Genomic DNA, 24,803 nt, shown 5'->3' on the forward strand with positions numbered 1-24,803 from the left:
TGTGTCTGTTGCACCACACGGGACTGTTTCGTTTGTTCGTTCGTTTGGCTAGTCTTTCCTGTTCGTGCGTTCTTCGTGTCTATATGTAAGTTCTCAAGTTCAGGTCTGTCTACGTCGTTTGTTGTTTTGTAGTTTGTGTAAGAGTTTTCGTGTTTCGTCTTTCTTTAATAAATTCCATTATGTCTGCATACAACGCTGCGTTTTGGTCCGACCCTTACTCCTCCTCCTCATCTGAGGAGGAGGCATTAGACAGCCGTTACAGGACTATTGTCATTGTAGTTAATTACCACTTTTTTATGCACTACAACTCCCTACTACATTGCACAGTTCAGGTTGGATCGGATTTATATCTAGAGAAACTGTGCAATATGTCGGTCAATATGTTGGTCAAAAATAACCTACATTTCGGTTAATCGCTCAACCCTTAGGAATTCTATTGAATCTGGTATTGTTGGTAAACATTTTCTCACCCTTATATTCACAATCCTTTCTGTTCTATAGATCACACGATTGTGGCCAGCTCGACAATCCACCGCTGTGGCGTATCTTTGAGGCGGTGGGGCTGAGTCTTCCAGGTCGCCTGCTGGTGACTGCGATCCGGGGGAGTGATGCCTCCGGCTTGCCCACAGAGGAGCTTCTGTCTCTGGGCACAGCTCTGCTGGCTGCCCTCAGCTCCTCACCACCATCCCTCTACTGCTAGCGCTGCTGGTCGATGGGCCCAAATGGAGCCCGCAGAAACAAGCACCAGGCTAGACAAGAGATGGAACCAGACCAGCCAAGCCAGACTGAACAGTCATCACAGAGCACGAACACTGCCAGGAGACTGCAGGAGTCAAAGCACCAGCTCAGGATGCGAAGAGCCCTACAGGCTCTGAGGAAGGTACTGCAGAGAATGGAGCTCCAACTTCCCATTCAACAGTCAAACTGGATGAGGCCTTGGTTACAGACTGTTACCAGGTTCTGATTACAGTGTGCGCTTTACCCTGGGGCCCAAATCAGCTCCTGGCCAGGGGTGCTGTCCCAGCTTTATGTAAAGCCTTGGAGCAGAAACAGAGTCATGAAAAGGGACTACTCCTCCTGAGCGCCCTCCTCTCAGGAAAAACCTGGAGCCTGGAGTAAGCACCCAGCCGACCTCCATCTCCTGGCCAGTCTTCCAAGACTTCTGCCAAGCCACTGGCCACACCCAGCTCGATATGTGTGTCCTGGTGCCGCAGTTCCTCCCCTTGCCAGGTGGGACACCAAAGGATACTGACCTAACGCCAACTATGGTCAGTCTGTGGGCGGCCCTGAGGCCCATGCTGCAGGCCAAACTGACACCAGGTAAGTTAGGCCCTGTGTTAGTCCTCTCCGCCTGCCTGTTGGACCTGTGCAGCTAGGAGCCTGTGGGGCCACCTAAGTTCTACTGCCTGCTGGTAAACCGGGCCTGTGTAGAGGTGATGGACTTGGAGGAGCCCCCCGATACAGAGCTGAGCCCCCAGTTGCAACAGACGCTCACCGCCTGCTACCGCGTCATGGAGGCGGCCATGGAGCAGGCCTGCAGCAGTCGCCCAGCAGAGCGATGCTCAGCCTCAGAGAGCCATCACTGGGCTCAGTCTGCAGCAGAGCAGGCAGGTCCTCCGGGTTCTGGGGGAGGCCTTCTCGGCAGTCATCTATCACCTGCAGCAGGTAAGAGAACGAGGCAAACAAGATGCATTCATACTCATTATACTCGTCAGCCAGTGTCTGTAAGAAAGTATAGTTAGTTTAAATTAAAATCATGTTTCCCACAAGATAACTGTGTGTGTGTGTGTGTGTGTGTACATTAGACAGTACAGACACAGAATTCACAATAGGGTAAATCCATTAGAAATTCAACATTCAGGTGATGAGGTTTCTCAGATTTGAACCATTTTGGTCATAATAAAAAATCTTACAAACAGGGTTGTCATTGTAACGGCTTTCTTCCCGGGATGAAGGAGAGGACCAAAATGCAGCGCAGTTAGTGTTCAACATGTTTAATTACACAATAAACGATGAACATTAACAAATAACAAAATAACAAACGTGAAAGCCGAGACAGTCCTATCTGGTGCAGAACACAAACACAGAGACAGGAAACAACCACCCACAATCCCCAACACAAAACAAGCCACCTATATATGATTCTCAATCAGGGACAACGATTGACAGCTGTCTCTGATTGAGAACCATATCAGGCTGAACATAGAAACAGACGAACTAGACACACAACATAGAATTCCCACCCAGCTCACATCCTGACCAACACTAAACAAGCAAAACACATAAGAACTCTGGTCAGGACGTTACAGTACCCCCCCCCCTGAGGTGCGGACTCCGAACGCACCCCTAAAACTCAAGGGGAGGGTCTGGGTGGGCATCTGTCCGCGGTTGCGGCTCCGGCGGTGGACGAGGACACCACTCCACCACTGTCTTTGTCCCCCTCCTTAGCGTCCTTTGAGTGGCGACCCTCGCCCACGACCTTGGCCTAAGAATCCTCCCCAAGGCCCCCACATGATTTAGGAGGTAGCTCAGGACAGAGAGGTAGCTCAGGACAGAGAGGTAGCTCAGGACAGAGAGGTAGCTCAGGACAGAGAGGTAGCTCAGGACAGAGAGGTAGCTCAGGACAGAGGGGCAACTCCGGACAGAGAGGCAGCTCAGGACGAATGGCAGCTCCGGACTGAATGGCAGCTCCGGACTGAATGGCAGCTCCGGACTGAGTGGCAGCTCCGGACTGGGTGGCAGCTCCGGACTGGGTGGCAGCTCCGGACTGGGTAGCAGCTCCGGACTGGAGGGCAGCTCATGACTGGAGGGCAGCTCATGACTGGAGGGCAGCAGCTCATGACTGGAGGGCAGCAGCTCATGACTGGAGGGCAGCAGCTCATGACTGGAGGGCAGCTCATGACTGTAGGGCAGCTCATGACTGTAGGGCAGCTCATGACTGTAGGGCAGCTCATGACTGTAGGGCAGCTCATGACTATAGAGCAGCTCATGACTATAGGGCAGCTCATGACTGTAGGGCAGCTCTGGCAGCTCCTGACTGGCTGGCGGCTCTGGCAGCTCCTGACTGGCTGGCGGCTCTGGCAGCTCCTGACTGGCTGGCGGCTCTGGCAGCTCCTGACTGGCTGGCGGCTCTGGCAGCTCCTGACTGGCTGGCGGCTCTGGCAGCTCCTGACTGGCTGGCGTCTCTGGCAGCTCCTGACTGGCTGACGTCTCTGGCAGCTCCTGACTGGCTGGCGTCTCTGGCAGCTCCTGACTGGCTGGCGTCTCTGGCAGCTCCTGACTGGCTGGCGGCTCTGGGAGCTCCTGACTGGCTGGCGGCTCTGGCAGCTCCTGACTGACGGACGGCTCTAGCGGCTCCTGACTGACGGACGGCTCTAATGGCTCGGGACAGACGGGCGGCTCTAATGGCTCGTGGCAGACGGATGGCTCAGATGGCGCTGGGCAGACAGATGGCTCAGATGGCGCTAGGCAGACAGATGGCTCAGACGGCGCTGGGCAGACGGATGGCTCAGATGGCGCTGGGCAGACGGATGGCTCAGACGGCGCTGGGCAGACGGATGGCTCAGATGGCGCTGGGCAGACGGATGGCTCAGACGGCGCTGGGCAGACGGATGGCTCAGACGGCGCTGGGCAGACGGATGGCTCAGACGGCGCTGGGCAGACGAATGGCTCAGACGGCGCTGGGCAGACGGATGGCTCAGATGGTGCTGGGCAGGCAGGCAGCTCAGACGGCGCTGGACAGACGAGCAGTGCAGGCGGCGTTGAGCAGACGAGCAGTGCAGGCAGTTCAGACGGCGCTGGGCAGGCAGGCAGCTCAGACGGCGCTGGACAGACGAGCAGTGCAGGCGGCGTTGGGCAGACGGCCGACTCTGACCTGCTGAGGTGCACAGTAGGCCTGGTGCGTGGTGCCGGAACTGGTGGTACCGGACTGGAGACACGCACCTCAAGGCTAGTGCGGGGAGCAGGAACAGGGCACACTGGACTCTCAATGCGCACTATAGGCCTGGTGCGTGGTACCGGCACTGGTGGTACCGGGCTGAGGGCACGCACCTCAGGGCGAGTGTGGGGAGAAGGAACAGTGCGTACAGGGCTCTGGAGACGCACAGGAGGCTTGGTGCGTGGTGCCGTAACTGGAGGTACTGGGCTGGAGACACGCACCACAGGGAGAGTGCGTGGAGGAGGAACAGGGCTCTGGAGACGCACTGGAAGCCTGGTGCGTGGTGTAGGCACTGGTGGTACTGGGCTGGGGCGGGAAGGTGGCGCCGGATATACCGGACCGTGCAGGCGTACTGGCTCCCTTGAGCACTGAGCCTGCCCAACCTTACCTGGTTGCATGCTCCCCGTAGCCCGTCCAGTGCGGGGAGGTGGAATAACCCGCACTGGGCTGTGTTGGCGAACCGGGGACACCATGCGTAAGGCTGGTGCCATGTACACCGGCCCGAGGAGACGTACTGGAGGCCAGATATGTAGAGCCGGCTTCATGGCACTTGGCTCAATGCTCAATCTAGCCCGCCCAGTGCGGGGAGGTGGAATAACCCGCACCGGGCTATGCACCCGTACAGGAGACACCGTGCGCTCTTCCGCAAAACACGGTGTCTGCCCGTACTCCCGCTCTCCACGGTAAGCATGGGAAGTGGGCGCAGGTTTCCTACCTGCCCTCGCCACACTACCCTTTAGCCCCCCCCCCCAAGAAATTTTTGGGATTTCCTCTCGGGTTTCCGTGCTAGCCGCGTACCTTCATAACTCCGGTTCCTCTCTCCGGATGCCTCTGCTCTCCTAACTGCCTCCAGCTGTTCCCATGGGAGGCGATCCCTTCCAGCCAGGATCTCCTCCCATGTGTAGCAACCCTTGCCGTCCAAAACGTCTTCCCATGTCCATTTCTCCTTTCTCTGCTCCTGCTGTCGCTGCTGTCGCTGCCCGTAGCCACGCTGCTTGGTCCTTTGTTGGTGGGTGGTTCTGTAACGGCTTTCTTCCTGGGATGAAGGAGAGGACCAAAATGCAGCGCAGTTAGTGTTCAACGTGTTTAATTACACAATAAACGATGAACATTAACAAATAACAAAATAACAAACGTGAAAGCCGAGACAGTCCTATCTGGTGCAGAACACAAACACAGAGACAGGAAACAACCACCCACAATCCCCAACACAAAACAAGCCACCTATATATGATTCTCAATCAGGGACAACGATTGACAGCTGTCTCTGATTGAGAACCATATCAGGCTGAACATAGAAACAGACGAACTAGACACACAACATAGAATTCCCACCCAGCTCACGTCCTGACCAACACTAAACAAGCAAAACACATAAGAACTCTGGTCAGGACGTTACAGTCATACTACAACTGAACAAAAATATCCATGTAAAGTGTTGGTCCAATGTTTCACGAGCTGAAGTAAAATATCCTAGAAATGTTCCATATGCACAAAAAGCTTATTTCTCTGAATTTGTTTTCACACATTTGTTTATATCCCTGTTAGTGAGAATTTCTCATTTGCCAAGATAATCTATCCACCTGACAGGTGTGGCATATCAAGAAGCTGATTAAACTGCATGATCCTTACACAGGTGCACCTTGTGTTGGGAATATAAAAGGCCACTCTAAAATGTACAGTTTTTTCACAACACAATGCCACAGATGTCTCAAGTTGAGGGAGCGTGCCATTGGCATGCTGCCTGCAGTAATGTCCACCAGAGCTGTTCCCAGATAATTGAGTGTGCATTTTTCTACCATAAGCCGCCTCCAACCTTGTTTTAGAGAATTTGGCAGTACGTCCAACCGGCCTCACAACTGTAGACCACGTGTATGGCGTCGTGTGGGCGAGCGGTTTGCTGATATGAACAGAGTGCCCCATGGTGGCTGTGTGGTTATGGTATGGGCAGGCATGAGCCACGGACAACAAACACAATAGCATTTTATTGATGACACTTTGAATGCACAGAGATACCGTGTCAAGATCCTGAGGCTCATTGTCATGCTCTTCATCTGCCGCCATCACCTCATGTTTCAGTATGATAATGCACGGCCCCGTGTCACAAGGATCTGTACACAATTCCTGGAAGCTGAAAATGTCCCAGTTCTTCCATGGCCTGCATACTCACCAGACATGTCACCAATTGAGCATGCATGGGATGCTCTGGATCGACGTGTACGACAGAGTTTTCCAGTTCCCGCCAATATCCAGCAACTTCACACAGCCATTGAGGAGTGGGACAACATTCCACAGGGCACAATCAACAGCCTGATCAACTCTATGCGAAGGAGATGTTACACTGCATGAGGCAAATGGTGGTCACATCAGATACTGACTGGTTTTCTGATTCACGCCCCTACCTTTTTGGGGGGTATTTGTGACCAACAGTGGTGGAAAAAGTACCGAATTTTCAAACTTGAGTAAAAGTAAAGATACCTTAATAGAAAATGACTCAAGTGAAAGGAGTGGTGGGAGAAGGCTGGGGAGCTGTGGAGACTGGGCCAAGGGAGCCTTGGGTAGCATGGGCAATCGGAGGAAATCCCCTACCACAAACTGATGCACTTGTGTAATTAATGATCATGAAGATGAGGGGCAGGAGTTTTTCCTGAGCAGACAACATATCCTGACCAGGAAAAACTCAAGCCAAAATGGCAGAATATATCAGTGTGTTTAGTAACAGGTTGTATTTGCATTGTCATGCGCTTCCCGATAAACATTTGTTGTTTGTAAGATGGTATGACTGTATATAAGCAGTCTGTTACATGTATGAAAGTAAGTGAAGCATAAAATAAATAATAATTTTGATAAATATTTCAACTTAAATGTTGATTTCATTTGGAAGAAGAATGTTCCTTCAACAGAGACACGATAGTATGTGCACATTCCAAGTTGTCCTGCTTAATACTGAAATTAAAAACACTTACTGAATGTATGCATAACACCTATGTTCTTCCTGTTTTCTGAAACAGGTGATGCGATTTATGAACTAACTTTACACTACTATACTAATGTAATTGGTATAGTAACTATACTGAACAAAAATATAAAGGCAACATGCAACAATGTGAAAGATGTTACTGAGTTACAGTTCATATTGTCACGACTTTCGCCGAAGTCGGTCGCTCTCCTTGTTCGGGCGGCGTTCGGCGGTCAACGTCACCGGCTTTCTAGCTACCGCCGATCCACTTTTAATTTTCCATTTGTTTTGTCTTTGTTTCACACACCTGTTTTCAATCCCACAATCACCTGTTCATTATTTAACCCTCTGTTCCCCACATGGTTTTTGTGAGTGATTGTTTGTTGTATTGTGGTCCGTATTGTGTGGCCGTGTATATTACGTGTATATATTTAGATTTTTGAGTAAAAGTGTTTTTATTACTCATATCTGCTGTCCTGCGCCTGACTCATCTTACCAGCTACACACAGATGACGTTACACATATAAAGAAATCAGACATTTCAAATAAATTCATTAGGCCCTACCTAACCTATGGATTTCACATGACTGGGCAGGGGCACAGCCTTGGGAGGGCATAGGCCTACCCACATGGGAGCCAGCCAATCAGAATGAGTTTTTCCTCACAAGGTCTCTATTACAGACAGAAATACTCCATAGCATGTGGTCTGCAGTTGTGAGGCCAGTTGGACGTACTGCCAAATTCTCTAAAACGGCGGAGGTGGCTTATGGTAGAGAAATGAACATACAATTTTCTGGCAACAGCTCTGGTGGACATTCTTGCAGTCAACAGCACGCTCCTTCAAAACTCTGTGGCATTGTGTGGTAAAGATACTTTAATAGAAAATGATTCAAGTGAAAGTCACCCAGTAAAATACTACTTGAGTAAAAGTCTAAAAGTATTTAGTTTTAAATATACTTAACTATTAAAAGTAAATGGAATTGCTAAAATGTACTTAAGTATCAAAAGTAAAAGTATAAAACATTTCAAATCCTTATTTTAAGCAAACCAGGTGGATTGCTATGGGCACACTCCAACACTCAGACATAATTTACAAATTAAGCATTTGTGTTTAGTGAGTACGCCAGATCAGAGGCAGTAGGGATGACCAGGGATTTTCTCTTGATAAGTGTTCAAATTGGAGCATTTTCCTGTCAAAATGCAACGAGTCCTTTTGGCTGTCAGGGAAAATGTATGGAGTAAAAAGTACATTATTTTCTTTAGGAATGCGGTGAAGTGATTAGCTCACTAAAGAACTCTAAAGCCAAAGATGTGTTTGGGCTGGACTCTACCTTTCTTAAAAACTACAAAGAGTCACTCATTGGCCCCATTACTAAGGTCACCAACACATCTATTGGTCTCGGGGTGTTTCCAAGGGTATGGAAGTCGGCTATAATAACGGCCATCTTTAAATCGGGCAACCCTGCTGACGTGAGTAACTACAGGCCCATTAGTATACTACCTGTGGTGTCAAAGGTTGTTGAAAAGTGTGTAGCAGAACAACTGATTGCCCACCTCAACAACAGCCCCTTCACATTACACTCCATGCAGTTTGGCTTCAGAGCGAAACACTCCACAGAAACGGCCAACTGCTTTCTTCTGGAAAATGTGAAGTCCAAGATGGACAAAAGGGGCGTTGTTGGGGCTGTGTTTCTGGACCTAAGGAAGGCTTTTGATACTGTTAACCATGAGATTCTCATCACAAAATTGTCCAAGTTCAACTTTTCCCCCGATGCCTTGAGATGGATGAAATCATACCTTGAAGGCAGAACTCAGTGTGTCAGAGTGAGCAATGAGCTGTCGCCCAGTCTTAGCTATGATGTACTGGGGCCCCTCCTGTTCAGCCTGTACATTAATGATCTGCCTTCTGTCTGTACTGGGTCTGAAGTTCAAATGTATGCAGATGATACAGTGATATATGTGCATGCAAAGAGCAAACAACAAGCTGCACAAGAACTCACTACTGTAATGGTCCAGGTTACAAAGTGGCTCGGTGACTCGTGTTTGCATCTCAATGTGAAAAAAATGGTTTGCATGTTCTTCACAAAGAGGGCAACAGATGCTACTGAGCCAGATGTCTATGTGTCAGGGGAGAAGCTCCAGGTGCTATCTGATTTTAAGTACCTTGGCATCATACTTGATTCCAACCTCTCTTTTAAAAAGCATGTGAAAAAGGTAATTCAGATAACCAAATTCAACCTAGCTAATTTCCGAATTTATACGAAATTGTTTGACTACAGAGGTAGCAAAACTGTACTTCAAATCTATGATACTCCCCCACTTAACATACTGCTTGACTAGTTGGGCCCAAGCTTGCTATACAACATTAAAACCTATTCAGTCTGTCTACAAACAGGCTCTCAAAGTGCTTGATAGGAAGCCCAATAGCCATCATCACTGTTACATCCTCAGAAAGCATGAGCTCCTGAGTTGGGAAAATCTTGTGCAATACACCGGCGCATGTCTTGTATTCAAGATCCTAAATGACCTGGCTCCCCCTCTACTCAGTATTTTTGTTTAACAGAAAACCCAAACATATGGCAGCAGATCCACAAGGTCTGTCATGAGAGGTGACTGTATAGTTCCCTTTAGTAAATCAGCTTTCTCTGTGAGAGCTTCCCATGTCTGGAATACACTGCCATCAGACACACATAACTGCACCACATATCACACTTTCACAAAATGCATGAAGACATGGCTAAAGGTCAATCAGATTTGTGAACATAATCCCTAGCTGTGTATTGCCGCTTTCCATGTTGTCTGTTGTCTGTAGCTTGTGAGGTGTGGAAACACTTTGTTGCTTTTATGAATTTTGTCTGGCTGTTTTTTGTTCTATGTTGCTCTGTCTGTATGCTACGTCTTGCTTGTCCTATGTTGCTCTGTCTGTATGCTATGTCTTGCTTGTCCTATGTTGCGCTGCGTGTGCTCACTGCTCAATGATTGTCTATATTGTAATTGTTTTTAATAACCTGCCCAGGGACTGCGGTTGAAAATTAGCCGGCTGGCTAAAACCGTCACTTTTACTGAAACGTTGATTAATGTGCACTGTCCCTGTAAAAAATAAAATAAACTCAAACTCAAGTAAAAGTTAAAGTCGGCAATAATATACATAGTAAAGTAAAGTACAGATACCCACAAAAAATACTTAAGTAGTACTTTAAAGTATTTTTATGTAAGTACTTTACACAACTGCACAATTTGAGAGAAATTGAACATTTCTGGGATCTTTTATTTCAGCTCATGAAACATATGACCAACACTTTACATGGATATTTTTGTTCAGTATACAGTGCCAGTCAAAAGTATGGACACACCTACTCATTCAAGTGTTTTTCTTTATTTTCACTATTTTCTACATTGTAGAATAATATTGATGACATCAAAACTATGAAATAACACATGGAATCATGTAGTAACCAAAAAAGTGTGAAACAAATCTAAATATATTTGAGATTCTTCAAAGTAGCCACCCTTTGCCTTGATGACAGCTTTGCACACTTGGCATTCTCTCAACCAGCTTCATGAGGTAGTCACCTGGAATGCATTTCAATTAACAGGTTTGCCTTGTTAAAAGTTAATTTGTGGAATCTTTTTCCTTCTTAATGCGTTTGAGCCAATCAGTAGTGTTGTGACAAGGTAGGGGTGGTATACAGAAGACCAAGTCCATATTATGGCAAGAACAGCTCAAATAAGCAAAAAGAAACAACAGTCCATCATTACTTAAAGACATGAAGGTCAGTCAATCCGGAAAATTTTAAAAACTTTGAAAGTTTCTTCAAGTGCAGTTGCAAAAACTTCAAGAGCTATGATGAAACTAGCTATCATGGGGACCACCACAGGAAAGGAAGACCCAGAGTTACCTCTGCTGCAGAGGATAAGTTCATTAGAGTTACCAGCCTCAGAAATTGCAGCCCAAATAAATGCTTCACAGAGATCAAGTAACAGACACATCTCAACATCAACTGTTCAGAGGAGACTGCGTGAATCAGGCCTTCATGGTCAAATTGCTGCAAAGAAACCACTACTTAAGGACACCAATAATAAGAAGAGACTTGCTTGGGCCAAGAAACACGAGCAATGGACATTAGACCGGTGGATACCTGTCCTTTGGTCTGATGAGTCCAAATTTGAGATAATTGGTTCCAACCGCCGAGTCTTTGTGAGACGCAGAGTAGGTGAACGGATGATCTCTGCATGTGTAGTTCCCACCGTGAAGCATGGAGGAGGAGATGTGATGGTGTGGGGGTGCTTTGCTGGTGACACTGTGATTTATTTAGAATTCAAGGCACACTTAACCAGCATGGCTACCACAGCATTCTGCAGCGACATGCCATCCCATCTGGTTTGCGATTTAGTGGCACTATTATTTGTTTTTCAACAGAACAATGACCCAACACACCTCCAGGCTGAGTAAGGGCTATTTGACCAAGAAGGAGAGTGATGGAGTGCTGCATCAGATGACCTGGCCTCCACAATCACCCGACTTCAACTCAATTGAGATGGTTTGGGATGAGTTGGACTGCGGAGTGAAGGAAAAGCAGCCAACAAGGGCTGAGCATATGTGGGAACTCCTTCAAGACTGTTGGAAAAGCATTCCAGGTGAAGCTGGTTGAGAGAATGCCAAGAATGTGCAAAGCTGTCATCAAGGCAAAGGGTGGCTACTTTGAAGAATATCAAATATCAAGTATATTTTGATTTGTTTAACACTTTTTTGGTTACTACATGATTCCATGTGTGTTATTTCATAGTGTTTCTACAATGTAGAAAATAGTAAAAATAAAGAAAAACCCTGGAATGAGTAGCTGTGTCCAAACTTTTGACTGGTACTGTAGTTAAGGTAAACAAATATCTTTCCATGTCTCCATGCATGTTGCTTTTTCTACCACTAGATGGCATTCTGACCGCAGTGTGGCACTTCAGGTCATGGCAAATCCCAGAATTATGCATGGGTTACTTATTGAAGTTATTTTGACACTGATATATCAGTGTAACAATAGTTTTTTTGGCAGATGAGATTCACAATCCATAAAACTGAAAGAATTTAGTTTTGACTTATTTTCTCCGAAATGTCAAGTTACCGTTCGTTGGCCTTTAGATTTTAACGCTGAATTTAACCTTCTTAATTTCTTTCTTACAAAAAGAGAATGTCACTGCTTGACGATGATGTTTAATTTCCGATAAATGTAATTGGTAAAAAAAAATCATCAGGGTCTCCTAAATACCGGACAAAAGTTTTCAAATGATACAGTAGCAAGAAAGACACCAGTTTCCAGAAGTTGAGTGTACATTTCTAATAATTCATTTTGAATGGCTATATCTATGAAAACACTTAATTAGAATAATTATTTGCCTGTAATTAATTCAAATCTGGTCACTATACAGTTTGCTTAAAATGTCATGGTCATACCTAATGGCATAATTGCACATTGCCGTACAACTTCATGGATTCGACTTGGTAAATCTGATTGTGTTATTATCATCTCTACACGTTTCCTTTTGGCATAAAACTCTCACCTTCTCTCAGCCCCAATTTAGCAGCCCTATTGACTCCCCTCACCTCCCGCCCTTACACCCCTCCCCAAACTTCCGTCTTTTGTCTCTGTGACTCATACAAAACTAGTGCTTCCCTACTCCAACTAACTCACTCTTCAGTCTACCTTCAGCTCGTCTCTATCCATCCTCCTGGTACCCGCTATAACCTCCTGCTCAAGCCTAAATCCAATCTCTGCAACCCGGCCGCCCTTTACAACAGCGTCATCATGCTTTGGAAATCGCGAACGAAGACTGAGCCCTTCTGTCTTCAGGTAACATTATTTGGCTATGCTTGAAGTTTATAAAATGGTAAACGATTTTGGAAAATAGTTTTCTCTCATGCTTTTACTGGTAGGGATGCTTGTAATGAATATACATTTTTTAAATAGTATGTGTAAAGTGGCAAGAACTAGTGTTAGAACTTGTTTGATGCTATAATGAGTTTGAGGACCGATTTAGCAAATGGTACATTTTCCAATTTGGGTGCATGAAATGCTATAAATAACATTCACTCATTGTAGAAGACAGCACTCTTAAATTATTCAAAATTCTGTAAATATATTTCAAAAACACTTTACAAGTTGTTTTGAATTATCTGTATCATCTAACAAAAAGTTGAACAAGATGGATAGCGTGCGTAATGGTTTGATTACGAGGCAGTTAAAAAAGAAGGCTGGATATTGATTCATAGCCTAGCAAATAGGATATTTGATGCATATTGCGTGCCAAAATGATTTTAGGTTGTCTGGGGACAAGACCTCTCATTTGGCGTTTAAAACAGGAGGCAAATAATATGAAGGATGTTTGGCTAGTTTAATAACTACGTTTAACAACCGTCTAATCCAAAAAGAAAGGAAAGGTAGGTAAATTATCAAACAAACATAAATGTGGGAGAATGAATGAATGTCTGAATGAATATCTCTTTAAGAGAACTGGACCCCCCAACCCCTCCCTTCATTCTGTTGAGCGCGTTCAGAAACCTATAAGTAGCGCGCGCATGGGGAAAATTTAGGACACTTTCTGACAGCGTGTCGCAGAAGCATCCTTAAACCGCACGTGCTTGAGGGTTGACACGTTGAGACATTTCTAAAAGCAAGAAGAAAAAAAACTTGAGCTACTTCCTGCATGGATCTTGTAGACAGATGAAAGTAGCTTGGATTATAACTATTTGGTGACGTAGCTAAGACATTGACGGCATCCATATCCTAGACTGTGAATTTTGGTAACCAGAAGAGATGTTAGTCCACACATATTCGGCTATGGTGAGTCCCTGTACATTCAATACTACGCGCTAGTCTGCAGCCCAGATTAGGTCCTGTATGGTCTTGTCATCTTCAATTTCTACAACTTTGTCTTGACTTGAGTGGGCACAGATACGTGACGTTAACTTCGCACTAGCGGCGCCCCTATTGTCATTGTCAGCTGTCTGGATAGATCGGCTGTATGCGGAATGTCAGATGGAGGGAGAATCGGACGGCATCAAAGTGTCCGTAGAAATATTAATTTAAAGAGGGCCAACTAAACGAGGATGACACTTTGAGATGGTAGATAATAATCATGTTGAAAAGTCCCATTGCGTTTTGCTGTGGTGAGCATAATGAAAGTTGAAACTGCTAAACATGTGAAGTGTACAAGGCAAACAGATGGTAGCCTGTATTAGTCTAGTTGCTATCAGTTATATGTTGACATTTATAATTGTATACATATTTTAAATGAACTTTTGCTTTTAAATCCCCCCTTTGCTCGTTTCTAAAAATGGACATTGTTCCAACAACAAAATTGATCCGAGTGACCCAGCTTTAGAAAAATCGATTTTTAACCAGGAAGTGCATGCATATGGAGAGGAATGTAGGCTACATGACAATTGGAGAATATTGCAAAATGACTGCATTGATAATTGTATGTTATTACACTATTACATGATGACTCATTCAGACAAAATGGCTAAAGAAGTTATGTTTAGGTTATATCGCTTTATATTTAACTTGAAAATATTTGCAATATTTTGTAAATATTTCATAGGCTCTTGTAGTCATAAATGTGTGCACATATTTCATCATATTGAGTGTTGTATTTCCCGGGGCAATATAATGCTGTAGCGCATTAGATACCTGTCCTTTGTTCTGTTGGGGTTCTTAGTGGCCATGACCTTTTTGACACTGCCAGGCAGCGATGCCAGGGGCACCTGCTGCCTGTCTACATGCAAATCAAACCCTCCGTTTGAGTTATTTGGACATTTTAGAATTTAATAGTTGAATATTAGGCTACACTTGTATTGTTTTGTGGTCAAGATGTTAGACTAAGTTTTGTGCGGTTTTATATAGGCTATCGAACTGATTTAAATTGTATTTCTAAGGTCCTTTTCTTTTTGTGTTATATTGCAATTACATTGCAGTTCAGTTAATCACCTAACACAATAATAACGAATTATAATGTGCTTATGATAAAGTTTAAGATACTATTTATAGTTTTGCAAAGATTATTTGAATCGAAAAAATTATCTTGAATTATAGGCCTGACATTTGGTGCATATAATCGACGCATTTGCATATAATATAAAAAATGTGTGGATTTACAAGCCTAACCAACTTTTTAATTTACGCACAGGACCGCGCAGACGGACTGACCGGCTCCTCGCCGAGTGGGCGACTGTCCCAACTCTCCTCGCTGAACCAGGCAGCTTACTCCTCGGCTCCCCCGCTTTGCCACACACCGGCCTCTGACTTCCAACCTCCGTACTTCCCCCCTCCATACCCACAGTCTTCGCTCTCATACTCCCAGAGCCAGGACTCTGCATACTCTCACTTATCGGACCCCTACAACTCCATCAACTCCATACATCAGCATCAGCAAGCGGCATGGCACTCGCAGAGGTCGCGGTCGGACGAGGGAGGGCTATTGTCACAGTCACACCGGGCTTTAAGCCTCGACCACCGTCGGGAGTACCCGGGTGTACCCCGGCTTCTCCACGGACTCGGGGAGGGTGCCGCAGCTCTAGGAGACGGTCCTCTTGGAATGCATATTGGACATCACGGACTGGAGGACATGCAGGTGGGTTTATTTGTGCGTGGACCTTTTTATTATTCCTTCTCTCATTCACAAACACTATATTGGTCGTGCGTAAAAGTCACCTTCCAGCGCATAGCTTAACCCATGCACCCACAATTTTTTTAATGGAATAATCTATAACAACTATTCTAATAATTGTGTGTATGGCAAGGATTCTTTCTGTCACTTTTCTTTTGTTACTGTGATAGTCATTTTTTTTGGTGCGTATTTTACGCAATCGTTTTTTTTCTCCCAAAGGGCCCACCCTACCAAAATACCTAATTGTAAATGCAATTCATATAGTAAAATATTGCATATTTACCAACATTTGGACTAATAGTTGTCTCGAAGTGGTCACCTGTCAAATTGAAATGACCTTGCTCTTCGCCCTGATCTTATTGTGAGAGTATACGCACAGTTTTAACACTTTATTTAGAGACCGTGGACATCTTTTCCTTGTAAATAGGCTGGAAACGTGATGATTGCGTTGATGGATACATGTAGGCCTAATCACGTTAAACGGAATTGGTACACTAATTGCAGGGCCTCGCTTGTCTCGTTAGCTTAAAAATTATATTAGTTCAACCTAATCCCCAAAGTGTTGTTAAGGTAAATATAGCGAGCAGAGATCAAACAATTACATCTGATAGCAACTAACAATTACATTATTAGACCTTGTTTAACTATATTAGCCTACTTTGTGGACGCAATTCTCAAATAGATGATTTGGATACGCCATTTCTTTCAGGTAAATTTAAGTAGACATGGATATCGGAAATATCAACAAATTAATAGGCTGATTTATACAATTGTCTTACATATATACCTACTTTATTTCTAAATTCAATAGCCTATTGACAATGTATTAATTGCAGCGAAAACAATAACACCATTTATATTCATCTCCTGAAGAAAATAAAAAAACAGAAATAGCCTAGAAATACATAATAGTAATTCTATTAAATATAATATTAGGAATGTTGTAATTCTTTCCTAACTAAATAGTTGTATTGTTATTTGTTAAGCCTATGGTCTATCCACAAACACATGAAGCAAGCCAACGTTTCGTTGATGGCTTTAGCCGATATCCATTGAAGTCATAGGGAGAAGTGTTCAACATATTATGGTATGCATTTTCAATTTAGCAAGAAGAATAGTTTAAACGTTGCTATGGATTTATTGAGTAGTCAACCACACGCAAGCAGCTGCAGATTCAGACGCATTTGTTCAAAGCATCCTGCATCCCTCACAGACAATTCGGCGCAACAAATTGATTCCCGTGGTCATTAATACAAAGAAACACTTACTCAAGCGGCAGGCACGGAGTCATCCAGGGCATGTTTGTGTTAAACGCCCTCTTTTGACAGACCCTTTATTTGATTAACGCATTCAATTCGCACGTTTGAGCCCCTTATAAAACCGACACAAAGAGCATCTCGCTCTGCAGAAGAATGTTTATCATACTTCTCATGACACATGTAGAATTTCAGTAAAAGTACATTAATAAACAACTAATATCATAGAAAGACCCCAGAAATGGCAAACACTTCACACTTTAACATGTTGAAATGTTTGTTGAATTTGTTATAGGGAATTATTTTGTTTACTTTATTTTAGAGTTCAATGATATAAACAAAAAAAGTAATGGCAGGCCCCTGATGTCTGAGTGTATTAGTATAAACAAGCAACTTTGTTTTTTGTTTCTTTGCTGAATAGACAAGTTAGGCAGCCTAATCCGCCCATATAAAAATATGTAGGCTTAAGATAGATCATTATATAAAGATTTAGAGGGACTTGAAAATTGGGCTCTAAGATGAAATTTTTCACAATTTCCGATGCGCATTGAATTCACATTGAAAAGGAGTGCGATTGCAGGATTTAGCTCATGATTAGCGTCATTGTAATTTAAGTGAAAACATATTTAGGCTATAGTTTTTTTCTTTTACAACTTAACATATCAAAAATACACACAGTACACACAATACACACATAAAATGTGCAAAAGACATATAGACTTGCCAAAGTGATTCATTCTCATGCCAATAGCCCAATATTCCCCCCCTCAACTCACAAACACAAAATATGTCAGTTCTATGTCCAGGTTATCATAGAGTAAAGACAATGTTAAGCAGGGCCAACTTTTGTCTTCTTTTTTCTTCTCTGACCACACAACATTGTATATTTGCACTGCCAGGTTCAACAAATAGTGCAATTAACTGCTTTTTCTTCCACACCTATAGGGTGTGGACCACAACTCCACCCTGTTCATAGAGCTCACATACACTGTAAATGTATTCACGTGGCCTTCGATAAAAGCGCCTGCTAAGTGGAATATACCGTATTATTGGCCCTACAATAACCACCTCAACATAGAATTAATGCCGGCTTCTCAATAAACTGCACTAACGAACCGCGAGACTGTGGCAAAACTACCGATCAACTGTTACAATTTTCATACACTGTGATAAGAGCTAAATTATAGATTGCACTTGGCCCCAGACTGGTTCAAGATTGGCTGGTGAGGGTAGTGAATAAATGATCCTGACTGCCCACTGTATCTACCCAACACAGGGAATGGAGGAGGGATCAGCCTTGGGCATCCTGGACCACTCCGTCATTAAGAAAGGTAAGGGATGGCAGAACTCTGTGTGTGTGTGTTTGTGGGCAGCCTTCCCTATAAACACCAACCACCCCTCCAGCACACACACACACACACACACACACACACACACACACACACACACACACACACACACACACACACACACACACACACACACACACACACACACACACTATAAATAATTCTGTTTTGCTATTTCATTTGAAGTCCTCTAATACTCGGCTGCAGACTTCACCCTGAAGGCAGTCATTCTTAATGAACTGTTCATGGTCATATGAGAGAGAGAGGGAGAGAGAGGGGGATTAGAGCAAGGAGGAGAGAAGAGAAGTGGGGCAAAGAAAAAGGGAGGGGAAAGAAGTGATAAAAGAGGAGTTCTGGGGAAATTCACAGCCGTATGATCACTCTAATATTACCAACACTTTAGAACTAGAATTTTTCACAAGACACAGGGGCACGATTAACCATTTCAAGTTGAATCCCAAATCAGCTTGAGTAACTACACATGAGACATGGCGTCTATGCATGAGCAATGCTTAAAATGTTGCAACCAACACTCATTTTCATGAGGGATGACTATCGTTCCAGTGATTCGCCGAGGTTGACTATGTATCAATTACAGCGCGTACTCATGGCCACAGATTTAAGAGCATAAGAACAAACTCAAAGCCCACATGAATAAGCGGCTCTGGGGATCTGAGGAGAGAGAGAGAGAGAGGGAGAGAGAGGGGGAGAGAGAGGGGGAGAGAGAGGGGGAGAGAGAGAGGGAGAGAGAGAGGGAGAGGGAGAGGGAGAGAGAGACCTCTTCGCTGCTTCGCGGCCGGTCCTGGCTGGCTCTGAATGGGGGATCGAGAGAGCTCCCTTCTGTCCGGGAATCTGTGCCGCACAGTGGGGCGTCGCAAAGAGATGCACACCGCCCACCGAGAGAGAGTTGAGAGACGGCATCACATCGGCAGCACTAGCACAGTTGGCAGTAGGCACAGAGATAATAACTCCGCAACAGTATAGCTAGTCACTGGGAGGATGCACTGAGCCAAAGGGATAAGGGTAGTAGGGAGCTGGGTATAGATTCTATGGAACATATACAGAGAGAGAGAGAGGGAAAAAGAGAGACACACATTTGCAGACACACACACACACACACACACACACACACACACACACACACACACACACACACACACACACACACACACACACACACACACACACACACACACACACACACACACACACACACACACACACACACACACACGCTCACAGAGGGAAAGGGTTCATTCAATGCTCTCAATTCATCAGCCTTTAGATCCAAGCCCACAGTCCTGGCATGGGATGATGTGTGATTAGTGGGCTACACCAGCTAATCTCATGAAAACAAATTAAAGGTTTAAAAGATGATGTAACAAAGATGTTTGAGCACAAATGAAAAAGCTAAGGGGACCATTTTTTTTTACGTCAACACAAATCATTATTAGGAACTGAATGGCAGTTTAAATCGTAATCATTTTTCGAATACTCCTCTCAAGTAAACGGCAAATATCACCACAACGCTTCGATTTTGACGGTTCAAATGCTGTCTTAGCCACGGCAATTCTATAATTTGCGTTCATATGATAGTGTTGCCTGTCCCCATTTTTAAACCTGTAAAGTGGCAATTGAAGTTGTAGCAACACTCAGTACTTGAGAATGAAGGTCTTCAAGCTTAGCAGTCAGAGAAAAGGGACTGTGAAAGTAGTGAGGCGTGAATAAGATCTATATGAGATGTGTTACTTAAAGGAAACATGGCACCCAGCTGCTGTGACCCCAACAACAACAATAGTGGTACCAGACTTTCATTAGAACATCAAGGAGGACCATTTTTCAAGTCTATTAGAAAGGATTGTGGAAATATGATATTTATTCACTCTTTTTTTCTCCCTCTGTCATCTCTCCTTCTCTTCCTATCTCGCCATTTCCCCATCTCTCTCTATCTGTCTCGATCTCTCCCTCCCTCCCTCCCTTCTCTCTCTCTCTCTCCACAGTTCCCATCCCCTCCAAGCTGAACGGCTCGTCCCTGTCGGCTCTCCACCTCAGTAAGGATGGTCTAGGGATTGGTTCCGTGTCCAACCCAGGGGAGGTTTTCTGCTCCGTCCCCGGCCGCCTCTCCCTCCTCAGCTCCACCTCCAAGTACAAGGTCACCGTGGGGGAGGTGCAGCGACGGCTGGCCCCGCCCGAGTGCCTGAACGCTTCCCTGTTGGGCGGAGTCCTGCGCAGGTGAGAGGGGTGGGGTTTGGAGTTAGGGGTGGGGAGAGAGAAACAGTGGAGAGGCTTCACACATGATAATAAATCAAATAAGAAAAGTCTGAACAATAGATATATTCATGTATTCTGAACCATAGAATACATTATTTGTCACCCCTGATTGCTTAATGTATCCAGTGAGAAAAGTCCCACTCCTCCACAGAGAATGTAATAATGCATACATCATACAAAACATTTTAAATTCCTCTATTAATTTTTAATGCATCTTTTTTTTTAATGAAGCGCTTTTCCTGTTCGTTGTTCATACATTATATTACAGTGGTTCATATTTCAAATCATTGCCTACTATGAAATTCTTCGGCACCATATCTAACTGTAGAAAAAGGGGTAAAAAGCAATGGAATCACAGAAATACTATTTATAGTGTCCTAAAACGTCGTATTATTTCTAAGACGTCTTCTATATTTAAGATGTCTTGAGGTGTCTTTAAGATGCGTCCATAGACATGTCATCCAGACGTCTTTATTGACAGGTCTTAAGATGTTTCAGGACATGATGATGGCTGGGTATGAAATGAAACCCTCAAGTGGCAGCAGCACTAGACTATGGCCATGAGGACACTCAGTGAGCAGCCAGGGACTAGGCTCAGTGGTTTGTTACGCGGGCCACACAGACAGGTCTTAAGCTGCTCTCTCTGTCTCCTCTCTCCTCCCTCAGGGCAAAGTCAAAGAATGGCGGGCGCTGTCTGAGAGAGCGTCTGGAAAAGATCGGGCTTAATCTCCCCGCCGGGCGACGCAAGGCCGCCAACGTCACCCTCCTGACGGCTCTAGTGGAGGGTAAGGGGCCCACAGTGACTTGTAGACGTACTGACAGACACACACACACAGATTTAAAGAACAACTCTAGGTAGAGGACATACTTCCCAGTTATTGCTTAGTAAAATCTCTAGTAAAATCTACTGCCACTGTAATTCACTTTTCAACAAAAATGTATTTGCACAATTAAATTGAATGTAAATTGGTAATAACAACGTGAGTCCCTTCAGTAACATAAACCAATAGTGAATCCAAACAAGAGCATCACACAAAGAGCTATGTTTTTCCTTATTTCCTGCCAACGTTCCAAATTGACATCCGGTCATTCACTAACCTTTTCTATCTCTTCCCAGGTGAGGCGGTCCACCTGGCCCGTGACTTTGGGTACGTGTGCGAGACGGAGTTCCCTGCCAGAGCGACAGCAGAGTATCTGTGTAGGCAGAGTGACCCCGAGCAGCTTCCCACACGACGCAGTATGCTGCTGGCCACCAAGTGAGTGGCTTATAATCCCCGTCTGGGCCTAGTATACTCTTACAGTAGATAGTCTCACTAATACTGAACAATCTCCAGTATCGCATATACAAACAGATATACATAGTGTGCATTGAGTGAAAGATTTTCAGCTCAACTTAAGCAGACAAAGCTATTTAGGAAATGTGTACAGTTTTAATGATAGTGATTATCGTCCCATTACATTGTTACATGTTGACCTGAAAATGTTAACGGGTATAATGAAGAACATTTTATTCAAAACTAACATTAGCATTGAACAATTCTAACCCTTCTCCTACTTTTTCTCCTCAGGGATATCTGCAAGGAGTTTGTGGACCTGATGTCCCAGGACCGCTCTCCTCTGGGGGCGAGTCGTCCCAACCCCTGTCTGGAGCACGGGGTCCAGAGCAATCTTACCCACTTCAGCCTGCTTACCCACGGCTTCGGTACCCCTGCTATCTGCGCCGCCCTCTCCGCCTTCCAGAGCTACCTGGTGGAGGCCATCAAAATGCTGGACAAGGACCAGGGGGGTGGCAAGGGCCACCACGAGAAGGAGATGAAGCACCGCAAATAATGAAACGACGTCTTTGGAGGAGAATGGAGATTGGAGGTTGACGGACGGACTGATTTCTCTATTCCATCTTCTCGTACCTTTATGAAGACAATGACTGAGATTTCTTTCTGAAATTCCTGCTATGGCCCGATCCCTCACAGGGAAGGGCGTGGTGATGTTTGTACTGTATATGTGTCGGCCACCTCACTCAAAGACGCATGGACTTTTTCTTCTGAGCTGCTGGTTTTCTAGGCAGTGTCCATTTCTAACTGCCAATGACATTTTCTGGATGAGTTCTGGTCTTCTGTCCCTGTCTGACTGTCAAGATGATACCCCAACCTGCATTCATAGGATCCCCCTCTACTTCCCAAAGAGATACAACTATTTATCTCTATGTTACTTCCCTTCAAGGTCTGTTTGACTGTCTGGACTTGGACCCGCTTTGAAAACATCTCGTCACAAGAGATGAGCCATATCCATTACAACCAACTTTCTCAGTTTTGCTTGTTCCTCATCTGGACATTGGATACCGTCCAACTCCACCCCATAGGATGGGCAGTTTGTGTACTACGATTCTATGTGGGTGCTGCTGGGTATTGAGTTTTTGGGGGTGGGCATGGGGGCGTGGGGGCGTGGTGTCAGAGGCAGCTATTGTTGAAGGAGAGGGTAGGTGTGGGTAAGTTAAGAAAAAAACCTAATCATTTGTACTTACTGTGTATGTTTATTGTTAATGTTATTACTGTTATAATTATTGTATTACGGCATAAATGTAATATATTATTAAAGAATCACTAATGCGGACTGTCTGGGTATCATGTTTTATCATTCACTGTCGATAATGGTGAAAGGATGCTTTTCCTACGGCAGTATTTTTAATGTCAATTCAAGGTTTATTCTAATACGTTTATTTATTCAGGAGTTTAATACCTACAAGCCACTGGCTATAAAATAGATCTATCTTCAAAATATTAATGGTTTAAAAAAAGTACAATTTCTGGTGATTAGAAAATAATATAAAAAATCTGAAGAATAACGTTTAAGATATTCAATTCAAATATTTACAAAAAAGTAAAAAAAAATATATTTGTTGCTAATCATTACAAAAACAGAATATTCTGAAAAAGTAGCAATTCACCACTTATGATTAACCATAGACACACTACCCACCTCGCTTTCTCTCTCTCTCACACACACAAAATAATTACTGATGCGAACTTGCACCCCAGGGGCCACTCAAAATTCAGAGCCCATTTACACCAAAGCGATGAGGTGAAAGCGATCCCTAACCATCACAGCGGCAACTGTGTCACCGCGCCAGGCAGCAGCCAGCCCCACCGGTACCTGGGAGACCGCCACGACCCCAGTGCACAACAAACTCCACACCTCAGCTACCGTCCCCCTCCCTCATGTTGTTACACCACCTCTCATCACCTGCTCGTTCTCTCTGGTTCTCTCCATTCTCTACACCTCCTTACCTGCCCCCTCCCTCCATATTACCCCAAGTGTCAATTCCCCCATCCATCTATCTCCCTGTGACCTGCCCCTCCCTCCCTCTCTCTCCCCCTCCCTCTCCAATATCTGACACTCAGCAGGGTTGTTCTCCATCTCGCTGTGCCTCCAGGCAAACATATGCTGCTCTTCCCGTCAGATTCCGGTGTGTTTGGGAGAGGAGGGATTGTTTAATGTTTATTAATCACCTGTCTGTGATATAGGAGAGAGGAGTTGGAGACACACTGGCTTGATGTTCACTACCGTGGCCCAGTTTTCCCATCCGGATGTATAGCGGTTTAGTTTTTCCTGAATGCAGAGGAAAATTAGGGTGATACTTGTTACAGCTACATAATCAGTGGTGGGAAAAGTACCCAATTGTCATACTTTAGTAAAAGATACCTTAATAGAAAGTTACCCAGTAAAATACTACTTGAGTAAAAGTATCAAAGTTTTTGGTTTTAAATATACTTAAGTTTCAAAAATATAAATCATTTAAAATTGCTTATATTAAGCAAACCAGACAGCAGTTTTTATTTAAATAAATGTTCTCTTGATAATTGTGTGAATTGGACCATTTTCCTGTCCTGTTAAGCATTCAAAATGTAATGAGTACTTTTGGGTGTATGGAGTACAACGCACATTATTTTCTTTAGGAATGTAGTGAAGTAAAATTAAAAGTTGTCAAATATAAATAGTAAAGTACAGATACCCCAAAACACTACTTTAGTACTTTACACCACTGTAGGTAAGAGTCAATAGGCTATGTATATAGTAAACATAATACTTAAAATATACTGTGTACAGAATACACATCTGTAAAATGTAATTATAATTTATTTGGTACTTAACTACAGTAGAAATAAAGTCATGAAAATACCCACATTTAATTTAGGCACTTTTAGATGAAAAGGTCCATCATTATTATTATACATTTGTATTCATTACTCATTTCTGATCATACGGCTCTTCACTTTCTCATGGTCGACAACGCACGTACAGGACACATACAAACACAGAGGAGCACACACACAGATTACAGCGTCAACAAGAGAACACAGCCAGAAGGCTGTTCT

General features: G+C 44.3%; 1 protein-coding gene across 1 annotated transcript; it reads left to right on the top strand.

Moving 5' to 3' along the window:
- Positions 1-535: 535 nt before the first annotated feature.
- Positions 536-22,827, top strand: LOC120022169 (transcription factor AP-2-epsilon-like). The gene is made up of 8 exons (XM_038966041.1): positions 536-1,665; positions 12,588-12,739; positions 15,075-15,518; positions 18,087-18,141; positions 20,160-20,391; positions 21,097-21,215; positions 21,548-21,686; positions 21,999-22,827. The coding sequence occupies exons 1-8, from the start codon at positions 1,437-1,439 to the stop codon at positions 22,258-22,260; spliced, it is 1,632 nt and encodes a 543-aa protein (XP_038821969.1). The 5' UTR covers positions 536-1,436; the 3' UTR covers positions 22,261-22,827.
- The last annotated feature ends 1,976 nt before the right edge of the window (positions 22,828-24,803 follow it).

The sequence above is a fragment of the Salvelinus namaycush genome, chromosome 27 (genome assembly GCF_016432855.1).
Source record: "Salvelinus namaycush isolate Seneca chromosome 27, SaNama_1.0, whole genome shotgun sequence".
NCBI classification, from domain to species: Eukaryota; Metazoa; Chordata; class Actinopteri; order Salmoniformes; family Salmonidae; genus Salvelinus; species Salvelinus namaycush.

Excerpts from the sequence above, each read along its gene's own strand:
- LOC120022169 (XM_038966041.1), top strand. The coding sequence starts at position 1,437 with ATGGACTTGGAGGAGCCCCCCGATACAGAGCTGAGCCCCCAGTTGCAA. Across the intron at positions 15,519-18,086 it reads ACGGACTGGAGGACATGCAG|GGAATGGAGGAGGGATCAGC; the intron begins GTGGGTTTATTT and ends TACCCAACACAG. Across the intron at positions 21,687-21,998 it reads AGTATGCTGCTGGCCACCAA|GGATATCTGCAAGGAGTTTG; the intron begins GTGAGTGGCTTA and ends TTTTCTCCTCAG.